Genomic DNA, 12,742 nt, shown 5'->3' with positions numbered 1-12,742 from the left:
CAGCAACACGAACTCCATCAGCCACTAAACTAAACAAACCCTCCTCAAAACTCTTCACCTCTTTATTTATCCCTTTTCTACTGTCATTCTCTGCGTGTGTGCATGCGCGCGCGTGTCTGCCCATCCCCCCCCCCCCCCCATGGATGGATTGTTCCATTTGAATGGCGGCCCCATTGACTTTGTATTGAACTTCCCCTTTTCTCATGGATCCGGATGTAGCGCATCCGCGACACCAATCAAAGCAGACAGTCGGGAACACGGGTGGGGGAGGGGCCAAGGGGTGGAATGGGAGGGGGGGTGGGCTGAGGGGGGGGGGGGGGGGCACTTTTCCTCCCCCCGCTACTTTTTTTAAGGTGGACCGGAACTGATGTGAGCTGCAGGCGTTCCACTGGGACACTAAATCATTCACTTTGTACACTTTGTACTAGATGGATGAATGGCTAAATCATTCACTTTGTACAAAATTAGATAAAATTAGATTAGATTAGATAGATAGATAGATAGATAGATAGATAGATAGATAGATAGATAGATAGATAGATAGATAGATAGATAGATAGATAGATACTTCCACTGAATCCTGTGCACATACTGTTTTTGAAAACTTGTGTATATATTTTTTTGGGGGATATTAAATCATCGACTTTGTCCCAGTGGTTTCTGCCACTCCATTAATCGGCATTAGATGTATTTAGAGTGAATTTGATTTGTATGAATACAAAAAATTAGGCTTCTATGCTTTAAATATATATATATAAAATTGAAATGCATGTTTTTCATTTGAATGCCTTGATTTGGCTCAGTTGATTAGTAGTGTCTGACTAAATTAAATATTTTGTTTTTATATGATTTGTAAAAGTTAATTGAACAATAAGACTTATGCATTTAAATATGTAAAATATGCACGTCTATGTCTCTTGTGATGGATTTTGTCTAATTTATAGTGAATGTATACTGAAAATGTATTTTTCTGTTCGTTTTTAACTCGTTATTTTGTTTATGAAAATAAAATATGTAGATATCAGTTTCCAAATTTATTTTTTAAAACAGTATGAATATTTTTTCTCACTGTTAATTTTGAATGTAAATTGATGTATATTCATATAAACATTAACTGATAATTCCTCGCTTTTTTTTTTTTTTTTTTTTAGTTTTTAGTGTTAATAGAAAAAAAAATTCCCTTTTTTTTAAGAACAATTTTTCTTATACTTATTTTTAATATACCCTTTACTCATCATCGGTGAATAGTAATGAACTTTTATGTTTAAAAGACATATTGGAGGTCGTTTAACACAAACTTAACATGCAAGTCGAAATGTTGTATACATGGTGAATTCCACAGTGGAGACTCAGTAACCATGTTTTCACAACATGTTCCAGTACAACAAGTTCCCGGGGATGAGTCCTTTTTTTACCAAAAATGACACCCCAAAAATAAAAAATAAACGTGTTACGTCACACAAGGACACTTCATTATTCACCACAGCCCACAAGAGTCCGGTTCGCCAGAGTCCGGTCCACCTTAACGGCCTGAGCACATCTGCCCAAAGAATCAGGAGCGGATGCGGTGTATCCTTTTTCAGGGGCCTCAATGGCCAGTGGGAGGTGTCTTCTGCTGCAGCAAACACTGCGGGCCCCCCCCCGGCCTCATTCATTCAGTGCTCACAGGCCCGCCAAGCACCAAGCGAGCGAGCGAGCGAGCAGGGAAAGCAGGGAGCCGAGCCAAAAACAAAACAAAACAAAACAAAACCAAAAAAAAAGCCAGCCTTGACGCCTCAAAGCGCCCGTACGCCGCAGGAGCACCCGCTTTGGATCTAACTCCCTTCGCTTTTTCGCCGATTTAACGCTCGCCCCCACTTTTCTTCCCTTTCCGCTCACTTTTTTGCCACTTCCACGCAAGGACTCCGACTCGGCTCGGTCCTGGCCGAAGATCGGCCTGCCTCGCGTCTCGTTGTTCCCCGCACGTACGAAAAGCTGAGTGTGTGCGTGTGTATTGTGTGTGTGGAAGAGCTTTGGATTTACTCTTTTTTTCTTTTTCTAACGCAAGGGAACTTTACCTAAAAAACAAACAAACAAACAAACAAAACAAAAAAACAAGGGAATTAACGCCGCAAAGGGGATACACGCACTTGGATTAGCAGGCTGTGAATGCTCCGCGTTGAATTTGCGTGGGGGGGCTCCAACGCGCTTCCTTTCTGGATGGACTCTTGGTAGCCGCCTGCTTGATGGATTCGAGCCTATGGACGCCTGCATATAAGGTAAAAAACTGTTGTTTTAAAAAAATAAAAATAAAAACCCTTTTCACGCAACTTTGCGGCGCACTCTTGAGGATTTGCGCACGTACAAAAGCGCTTTTGCACCGCTTTTAAGCCTTCCTCCTTTAAAAGTGCACAAAGTTGTGTACAAGTGTCTTTTGTTGTTGTTGTTTTGTTTTGTTTTGTTTTTTTCTTGGTGAGGGTCGCACGCGTGCATGCATGCGTCCTTTCGTGGCTGTTGCCTGCGACAAACAGCACCTCCCTCCCCGGGAACGGCGCTTGTTTTCATTCATAACTTTTTGTTCGCGTGCAATTTTTAATGCGCAAACCTTGTGCGTTTGATTTAAAAAAAAAAAAAAAAAACGCTCAATGCGCACCGCGCAGATCGACGCCAAGTGGCTAAAATAGTTCATAAAAGTTTGTTTTGAAAAGCAGCAAAAAAAATAAATAAATAAAAGTGCATCTCGTTCATGGATGGGGAACATAAGGGGTGAGGGCCGTGGAGAGCATTTGTAAAAATGTCAAAGTTGTAAAAAAAAAATGCTCGTAATGTTGAATATTAAATATATGTTCAGGCTTGAGGTTCCAATCATGACAAAAAGTTTTTAAATAAGCAGTTCGAGCCTTAAGGGATGTTTAAAAAAAATAATTCAGCGCTCACTTTGACCTTGAGGGCTTTTTTTTTGTTGTTGTTGTTGTTGTTTTTTCTCCACCATTTCCATCAAAAGCCTCCCCCCACCTTACTTTCCAGTGGGGGTGCGTGCGAGAATACTAAGCGAGGCGTCTCATTTAGTCGCTGTCCTCATTTCGTGGCCGCGCTTGCATTTAAATGTTAACTAGTCATAGAGATGTAAATGAGCGAGGGGAAGTATTTGCTAGTGGGCCCCCCGTTGGACTTTTTGCAATGCGTGCGTATTGGGCTAAAGGGAGGGAATAATTCGGGGGGAGGAAATGGGCTTGTTTCTAAGTTGATTTTTGGTAAGCAAAAAGTAGTATTGTGGTTACAGATAGATTCCCATGAGCGAAATGTACTGTTCCAGTAGCCTCCACAGGGAAAACAACACAAGGCAAAGCAGGCAAGCCAAAAGTCTAAAAAAAATAAAAAATAAAAAATTCATATGGAAATAAAACACTGGTCATAATTCCAGCGTGGTCAGTTGTGTTTCAGTAATGCGTTTTAAAAAGCAGGATACTGCATTTTCTATACCAGGCGGACCGTATTTGGGCCCTCAAGGACACCATACCAAGTGTAGAACTCACAATGCAAACCGAGTGCAACAATCTGAAGTGGAATGGATATTGTTTAATGTGGGGAATGTATGGTTTTTATTCACTTAAAAACCCGGTTACGACTTTAGGACTGAGTATGTGACAGATCAAGTTGAATCGAATCGAACTGACAAATTCCTCCCTTTTCCGCTCCCTCCGGCAGGTTTTCCGATGCATGCCAAGTCCACGGTGAATGTCGGAAGTGGTGATCCCCCCAGATGGAGCTCCAAAGTCAACATGGCCCCGGCGGTTCATTAGTGGTGATCCAGCAGCCCTCCCTCGAGAGCCGCCAGAGGTCGGATTACGAGCGGGAGTTCCAGCATGCCGCCATCCTCTCCCTGGACCAGATCAAGGCCATCCGCTCCAGCAACGAGTACACGGAGGGGCCGTCGGTGGCGCGCCGCCCGCCCGTGCCCCGCATGCCGCCCCGGCCCCACGACAAGCAGGAGAGGACTCACGAGGTCATCCTGGTCAATGTGAACAACAACTATGAACACCGGCCATCCGGAGGGGTGGCGGTGGGCGGCCACCTTTGGGGGGGCGGCGGCGGGTCCCGGATGCCGGTTCTGAGCCGCTCTACCAGCACGGGGAGCGCCGCCAGCTCGGGGAGCAACAGCAGCGCCTCCTCCGAGCAGGGACTCCTGGCGCGGTCGCCGCCCGCCAGACTCCACGCCAACTCGCGGCCCGTCCGGACTCAGCCCAAAGCCAAAGGGCCGGTAGCGGACCCCGACTCGGGTCCCCTCTTCCACCAGGTGCCGCTCAAGGGCAAATCGGACTTCTGCGGCCCCGCCAAAGGGGCACTGCCGCCCGCCTCCGCCGAGCACCAGTTCATCTGCGAACGTTGCGGCAAATGCAAGTGCAGCGAGTGCACGGCCCCCCGCAGCCTGCCCTCGTGCCTGGCGTGCAACGGCCAGTGCCTGTGCTCCGCCGAGAGCGCGCTTGAGCACGGCACGTGCATGTGCCTGGTCAAGGGAATCTTCTACCACTGCTCCAACGACGACGAGGGGGACTCGTGCGCCGACCACCCCTGCTCGCCGTCGCACTCGCACTGCTGCTCGCGCTTCCTGTGCATGGGATTAATGTCGGTACTCTTCCCCTGCCTGCTGTGCTACCCGCCGGTCAAGGGCTGCCTGAAGGCGTGCCAGGGATGCTACGACCGGGTGCGGAGGCCCGGCTGCCGATGCAAGAACTCCAACACTGTGTACTGCAAACTGGAGAGCTGGGCCCCGCAGAACCAGGAGAAACCCTCCTGATCGTACCCCCTTCCCTTAACCCCACCAACACGGACAGTAATGACAGCGACAAAATCTAGCAAGCACCTCCCGCCCGTCTTCCCTTGAAGAAAAACCACTCGATTAAAAAAAAAAAAAAAAAAAAAGTACATACTTTTTCTGGTTCAAGACCATGATTTTACACACCAGTGTTTGCCTTAACCGCTCCCACGTCTTTCCTCGAGTCTCTTCTTGCATTTCCGTATCGTCTTTCTTACTTTTGTTTTTTTTTGTTTTTTCCTGTGAAGGAGCGTCCTTTCCGAGCAGGGTTTCCCAAACTAACCCTAACCCTCGGGAACGTCAACCCAAACTGTACATACGTTAATACAAAAGAATGCAACTCCGATTTGACATTTGGGGGCCGCCCCCTAAAACGGGACCAATTCTGGGCCCCTCGAACCTAATTTTGAGATACCCTGCTTATCTTTGGCATGGTCACTCAAACCGACGTAAAATAAGGCAAAAGAACGCAATAACAATTTCACGTTGGGGACTAACAACCCCCCCTTATTCTGGGCCCCTGAACCCCATCTGGGGAAATTCAGCTTGTTTTTGGCATCGTTTCTCCAACTCAACCCTCTTGGTAATATCAACTCAAACTGTACATAAATGAATGCAAAAGAACACACCTCCAATTTGTGATTCGGGTTCCATTCTGGTCTGCGACCCTTACTTTGGGAAACCCTGCTTATTTTTAAGGCAATGATGTAGCTTTTACCTGCAGGTATCTTGTTATTATTATTATTATTATTTTGGAATTACCGTTGCTAGACCACACTAAAAACCTCCTCCATGCTTATGTTGCATTAACACAAGCACATCCATCTCATAGTATTTGTTTTTCCTCTCTCTTTTCTCCACATGGAATATGTTTTTCTTCCCCCATCCTCGACATTTATTTTGTGTACATTGTATGCTCAAAAAAGGAGAGATTTTTGTTGTTGTACAAAAATATTTATTATGTGAAGCTCTATTATTTTATGATATTTATTGCAAGAGACAGTCTTAAAATTTTACTCATGTCTGAATATAACAAAAAAAAAAAAAATCAAATACTTACTGAGAAAAAAAAATAAAAGGGTGGCACAAAAGAAAACTATGTTAACTTTAATGCAGAAAATATATTAATTAATGAAAACAATCGAGTGCTTGTCTGGCTTATTTCTTTTTTCCAAATGGGAATGTGTGTGTTGATGGAATTTTGGCATTTAGAATGTGACTTCGACATCACAGCCCCTCAATAACCCGCCCACCCCCACAGGAAGTCGTGCAACAAGTCACTGCAAGACCCCCGCAATCAGATTCCCAAGCTTCCAGGCGCTCTCTATATATATATATTGTGTGTGTGTGTGTGTGTGTGTGTGTGCGACCATTACCAGGCCACCTGTTCAAAGATAATAAAAATGGCGGCCATCATTGCTGAGCTTTTACGGCGTAGTTCCTGCACTTAAAGGCAACTCCAACCCCACCCTCGGCCTTTCCTTTCCCCCCCTACCCATTTGTCTTTGTGTGTGTGTGTACGTGTGTGTCAGGGGAATTTATCACTCGGGAAGTCTGCTGACACCCGTTCCCCCACCCCCACCATCCATTCCACCCAGGGGATGAGGTCATCACTTTGAAAGTCAGTTGGACAAACCAGGAAGTCCTAAGATGCGTTCAAATGGGGGGTTGCTGGGGGGGGGGGGACTTGTCGTTTGAACGTCCAAACGTTGTAAAAGTGTTTGCAGATAAGAAAGCTGGGAAGGTAAACAAGAGCACAGAAGAAACTATCCGGTGGCATACAGTCTCAGGCCCTTTTCGGATTCTTGTGTTTTGTTTTTTTTTTTGCTGAGGAAGTTTCCTTTCATATCCTAACCGAGCGAGACGACCCGGAAGTACTCGGAGGATAGGTCGTTGGAATTCTAATAATCCTTGGGAAAGGTGCCTCGAATACAACCCTTGCGCCACCTTAAGCAAAGCTTACACTCCTCCTGACCAACCCACACTATTACCCACAATCCTTTACGGCAGCCATATTTAAAGCAACAGCCCACCGACAAAGTTTACAAGGTACGCCAAGACGCTTGAGAGTTTCACGCTCGAGACTTTAAAAGTCATTAAATCAAAGTTTTATTTTACATTTTTTTAAAAAAAGGTGCAGAACAGTATATATAAACAAACATGCATCCAGAATACAGTGAAAGAAATGCATCAAGAATTCACAATAGCAATGTAAATGTAAAAAATGGTCTCAATTGTAAGGCTGCTGTATATACAACATATAAAATGCAGAAACGTGCAAGAGATAAAACTGGGTGAGAGAAGAAAAGGACAGAAAAAAAAGCAAGCAGGAGCTCGTGTTTTCTGAGTATTCGCATCCCTGGTGTTCACTCACAAAAGCTTATTCATTGCATCAGAATTTCAAAGAAATCAAGTTAGTGTGACCCCTGAAGAAGGTTCCCCATCCCAACCAAATGTGTGTTGTTTTTTTTTTTTTTTTTTTTGGGGGGGGGGGTGTACCTTTTGTCAGTTTAGGAGTGGATTAGTGATTTGTCAGTTTCCTGTCGTCTTTCACTGCAACACAACTCGAGAGCCATTTGGCTCCCTCGCATGATGGCAAACAATAGGAGGCCTCTTCCACGCCCCCCCCCCCCCCCACACCCCCCTGCACTATATGCTCGTGACAGCATGTTTACTTGATGTTTTCCAGCCTAAGCCAAATAAGGAAGCAGATCTCGAACTTGGCCACGGAGGCTGAAATAGCATTTGAACCGTTTTCCAATCTGGCGCCATTTCAGTGTTTAGAAAGCAAAATCAAAGCATCAAAAAATATGATCGAACAACTGCTTATTGGATATTATGAGTGAGTTTGGGATTTTTATAACATTTTTGGAGGGGGGCGGGGGACGCATAGGTTGCTCACCTTTGGAATTTAGTGACGGATAGCGAAGGACATCAACGTTGCTGGGGAGGTTTTCGGTATGATGAGGGTCAAATACACGTTTCTTCATTTTATATAATTTTTTTGAACATTTCATTTTCGACACACATTTATGGAAATATACATCTCTATATATTGCATTTTGTATCTTTACCAAGCATTTGTATTTTGAGCATAATGAGTCAAATAAACTGTTCTTTTAAAATACTTTTAGAAATATATTTCACTATATCGGTATAGCCTTTTTATAATATAGTGGTTAATTTATTTTTGATTTATTTTTCTTTCTGTCTAATATCAATCAATGCAACTTCCATTGGGACTTAAAATAATTTATATTTATAAATAATATTTTTACATTTCAATGCTAATTATTAATATGAAACAAGTGGCTTTTAACAAGTTTATGATGTATGATTTTTTTCAATCTTTTTAAATTTTGTTCATATATATGTATATATATATATATATATATATATATATATACACACACACACACATTTAAAAAAAAGTTCACATTAATATCTGTTACCTTTTGTTTCTATCTAGTCAATGCAAAGCAAAGCAAATTTAAATATACAAATTAAAAAAAAATATATATATTTATATAGCGCCTTTCATACATAAGGTAACTCAGTGTGCTTTACTGATTAAAAGCATTTAAAAACAAAGGGGGGGGGGGGGTGGAAACAGCAACTAAACTAATCTGCAGCTGCAACCAATGATGTGTAGTAATGATTATAAGTCCAGGGGTGGGTAACACAAAAATATGATGCAATGTACGTTTATTATTATATAATAAGTCAATTTCTTTAAAAAAAAAAAAAAAAAAGCAAAACTGTTCTCGTGGGGTTTCATTTGCTTATCAAACGCGAACACATTTTACTCATGTGGTGAAGGACGCAATTTTACTAAGTGAAATCTGAGTCACGATTAAGTAATTTGTCAGTATAAACTGCACAGCTTGTTTCAGGTTAAATTTAGCAGCTCCACATGCCCACGTCATTCTTCTTCGTATTTTTTTTTTTTTTTTTTTTTGACTACATGACTACCATGTGAGTCATGGAGGAACCTCCAACCTGCGAGTCCTCCCGGGACAATCCTTTTTTTCCAAGTGGGGGCATGGCTGGAGCAGAATGTTCTCTCCCAGTGGTCCTCCTTCACATTGCTGCTTCAGCTTTCCTTAAACTCCTCATATGGTTCCCATTACCTCCCACCTCCCACACTCTTATAAATAGAAATAAGCAATCAGAGGAAGTGTAGGGATTTGGGCTTTTTCTGGACTCCCAACCCGGTGAACGGTTCTCAAAAAGAAGCCATCTCTGGAGACGTTTCGGTTTTGGATGAGCTAAGGCAGAAACGTTTGATGTGTTTAGAAACACGTCCAACAACCACTCTGCCTCTGCTGGATAAAAATGACTATAAATAGGTCAGAAATTAGCACAGGTTTGGGTTGTGTCAATCTTGGAAAAGTAGCTCCTGCATTTAGTAGCATTCTGTACAAAACGGAAAAAAAAAAAATGAATTTTTGAAAAAGTATAAAATAATACCCATAACGCACTACAAATTGTTTTAGTACACCATATTTTAATAGCAATTTGGGAAAAATGTAAGCTGTTGCAATTGGTCGAAAACTGACTTCCTTTAAAAAAAAAATAAATGCATTTTTTCATTACATTTCCTACAAACTTTTGAGATGTTTTGGAGGAGGCACCCAGTAAAGTTAAAATGTGGATCTGGATAAAGGATGCATTTGGTGCTCATTCAAACTGGAATAGTTTGCCCTTGGTGGAGTTTTGCGGTCGTAAAAGGCAACTGCTTCCTGATTGGATTGTCGTCCAGTGCCATCTTTTCTCCTCAGGGGCGAGTGTTTTATCAGGTGTTGAGGGCTATGCAAGATGGAGGTGTTTCATTTACACTCCTGGGCACACCACCAACCGCTGCACACCACCCACCCGAGCACCCCACCACCATTCTGTTTTCAGTGTCAAAACACAGCCCTCCAATTTCTTTCCCAAGTCTCCTTCCTGTCTCTTTGAATGTGTTTATTTGGGCAAGGACGATTAATGGTCCCTGATCAATGGCTGCTGTTTCATCAGGGCAAATGGACTCATTGATAGTCCACACGTCACTTCCTGTCTGAAAAGTCTGATCATGCATTCAGCTTCAAAGAGGAGGCAAGGATCTGTCAAAATGGAATGTAAGATCACAGCCTGTTTCCGGGGTTCAGTTCGTAGCATTGCTAACTAGCCCTTGGAAACAGACGCAGGTAGGACGTAGGCTAGCCATCTAACGTGAGCTAACGTTAGCTGTTAGCTCGACTTTCCATTTCCGACTAACCTCAGACTCTCGTGTTTATTGTGGTGAAGCTCATAGCGTGTAACTTCGCCTCAATTCATCTTCAAAGAGTCGTTAGAAGTTGGAAGACGGGCGACGATTCAATGCTAACTATAACAACAAGAATGTGTGTTAATTACCTAGAGACCACTTGGCTAACGTGAAATAGCATTAGGTTTTAGCTTGACTTTCCTGTCGACTGCTTTATACCCTTAACAACCATAAAGTGCAAGGCTTAGACTCACACTTTTATTATGGTTGAGCTCGTAGCATGTAGCCTTTCCTCAATTCATCAATGATATTTGAAGGTGACCGACTGGCTAATATGAAGGCGAGTGCACAGCTAGCTACGATGTAGTGCTAACTACGAGAACAAGGATGTTTAGGATGAGCTAATGTATGTCTGTCTACCACTTTATACCCTTAGTTAGACAGTCACTATTATCGTGTTTCAACTTGTTGCATGTAGCGTTCCCTCAATTAATATCCAAAAGGCTAGTTTGTGGCTAGCTACTACTCAGTGCTAACTACAAGAACAAGGACTTTGATTTGGACTTTGGTTTTTGATTAGCTATGAGCTTGACATTCCTGTCCAAAAACAGATATATACCTTTAGCTACACTTTTATTGTGTGTTAGCTTGTAGCATGTAGCCTCAACTCAATTAATCTCTGATGTTAAAAATTTGACTGACTGGCTAATCCAAAATCTGATTTGCTAACTACAAGAACAGGGAAGTTTTGGATTAGCTACTGTATAATCGGGACTTTTCTGTCTCCCACTGTATACCCCTTAAACAGTAATTTTTATTGCGGTTTAGCTCATAGCATGTAGCCTCAACTCAATTCGTCTCTGACTGGCTAATCTATTTTGCAGCTAGCTAGCTACTACTCGTTTCGAACTCGCAGAATTCCCGGCCCCATTTGTTGCGCTTTATCCTTTGAATTGTGATTGCCTTCGAAAACAAAACCAGATTCAGGTAGGAGGTCAATGATTGGATCTACCTATGAAGCATTCACAAGCTGCCCCTCCCCCCTGCATTTGCTCCCTTCCTTCGGCTTTTTTGGGAAGGAGATTAAACTTTGCATCCAGACAGATGGTTCCCGTCTGCTGGCTTTTTTCAATTCACTTCCTCCCCTCACAGACAGCGCCTCCCCATCTGCCTCCACCATCCTATTCCCCTCCCCTTGCGTCCCGTCAAGCATCCCCCCCCCCCCCCCCCCCCCCCCACACACACACACACAACCACCACCAACGGCTCCTCTGTTCTGTGGCTGGAAATAATCTTTTATTGCCCAGTTGTTCGGAAGTGACCTCCTGCCCTTGATTAGATAGGGCCAAGTCCTATCACACAATTTGTTTGAGCGGGCTGGGTGACCCCCTGCCCCACCCCCCTCGTACACCCCCCAACCTCACACACCACACACTCATCTCTACACCCCCCAACACCCTATACCACCAGCCCCATCTTTTCTCCACCACCCTTACATCCCTCTCTCACTGCCTAGTGATCCTGTATGAGGGGACAACAATAGGGGGCTTTAGTTCCGTCCGGCTCTTCTCGGCTGGGGGGGCAATGGGATGTGGTTTGTGGCTTGGAGGTGGTGGGGAATCACGAGGGACTTTCTTTTTTGCATCCATCAACCAGTCACCTCTCTGATGAGCTAGAGATTTCTTTATTTATTTATTTTTAATTTCTTTTTACATTTTGCACTAGGACCACATTTTAGCAGGATTCTGTATTGGTGAGGCACTGCAATGAGTTGAAAACGGATATATTTTGCGTTCCTTAAAAAATAGTTAGCTGATTATCCAATGTGAATTGTATCACTAAACACACAAAATTGTTTGTTTTGTTTTTGTTTTAGTAGACCAGAATTTAGTAGCATTTTGTACGAACTCCAGTGACTGCTGACAGTACTCCCTCATAATGCTAATACGATTTAAACATAAATACCATGTGTACACCTAAATGCCATGGAATTAAAATGTCTACCTTGCATCTAGCTACTATTCAGTGCTAACTAGCTAACAAGGACATTTTTGATTCGTTCATTTGAAACCAAAATCTGTTAGTATTTGGCTAATTTGTGCTAGCATTAGCTAGTAGCGTGACGCTCGACTTTCCTACCCACCACTGTATACCTTTAACGAGACTAACTTTTATGGTGGTTTAGCTTGTACCCTTGTCTTGTTTCATCACTGTCTAAAGACTTGTTAAAAAGAAAAAAGAAAGGAATATTTTCACAGTTTTACAGAGCTTCCGCATGACCTTGACCTTGGTGATGCAATGAAATAACATAACAAGCTGTTGCATCTTCAAAAGAAATTCTTTGGATTTACAAGCGCTCCTGTCAAACAAGTCTACACAGAATGTTAGTAGCTACTCCGACATGCTACGTAAACAGTTTTTAAAGCTCAAGGAGGGAGTGGGGTTGGGGGTCGGGGGGTTCTGGAATGAAGCTTGTTGGTTGTGGAGTTGCCTTGTGAGGCTGTAAAGCCATAACAACAACAAAAAAATGGTGTCCTGTTTCTCATTGGGTGTGGGTTGTTGGCAGGGTGAGGGGTGGGGTGGTCAAGTTGTATGTGAATAGGGTGAAAATAGACAGGAAGGCAACTCTGATTACCTCCATAAAGGAGGTGACCTCATGTCACTTCGGCTTCTGTTACTCTTCTGCAGACGCAGCGAGA

The 12,742-nt window shown here is 43.2% G+C and overlaps 1 protein-coding gene across 1 annotated transcript; it reads left to right on the top strand.

Annotated features, from left to right (window-relative positions):
- Positions 1-1,500: 1,500 nt before the first annotated feature.
- On the top strand, positions 1,501-5,936 carry spry1 (sprouty homolog 1, antagonist of FGF signaling (Drosophila)). The gene is made up of 2 exons (XM_061788031.1): positions 1,501-2,258; positions 3,688-5,936. Exon 2 carries the CDS (start codon positions 3,743-3,745, stop codon positions 4,775-4,777), a length of 1,035 nt encoding a protein of 344 aa, XP_061644015.1. The 5' UTR covers positions 1,501-2,258; positions 3,688-3,742; the 3' UTR covers positions 4,778-5,936.
- Positions 5,937-12,742: the final 6,806 nt, after the last annotated feature.

The sequence above is a fragment of the Phyllopteryx taeniolatus genome, chromosome 10, assembly GCF_024500385.1.
Source record: "Phyllopteryx taeniolatus isolate TA_2022b chromosome 10, UOR_Ptae_1.2, whole genome shotgun sequence".
Classification (NCBI taxonomy): domain Eukaryota; kingdom Metazoa; phylum Chordata; class Actinopteri; order Syngnathiformes; family Syngnathidae; genus Phyllopteryx; species Phyllopteryx taeniolatus.
Note: the sequence above shows the minus strand (reverse complement) of the source record. Positions and strands in the feature narration are given on the sequence as shown.

What these genes read in the sequence shown, in the direction of transcription:
- spry1 (XM_061788031.1), top strand. Translation starts at nt 3,743, where the DNA reads ATGGAGCTCCAAAGTCAACATGGCCCCGGCGGTTCATTAGTGGTGATC.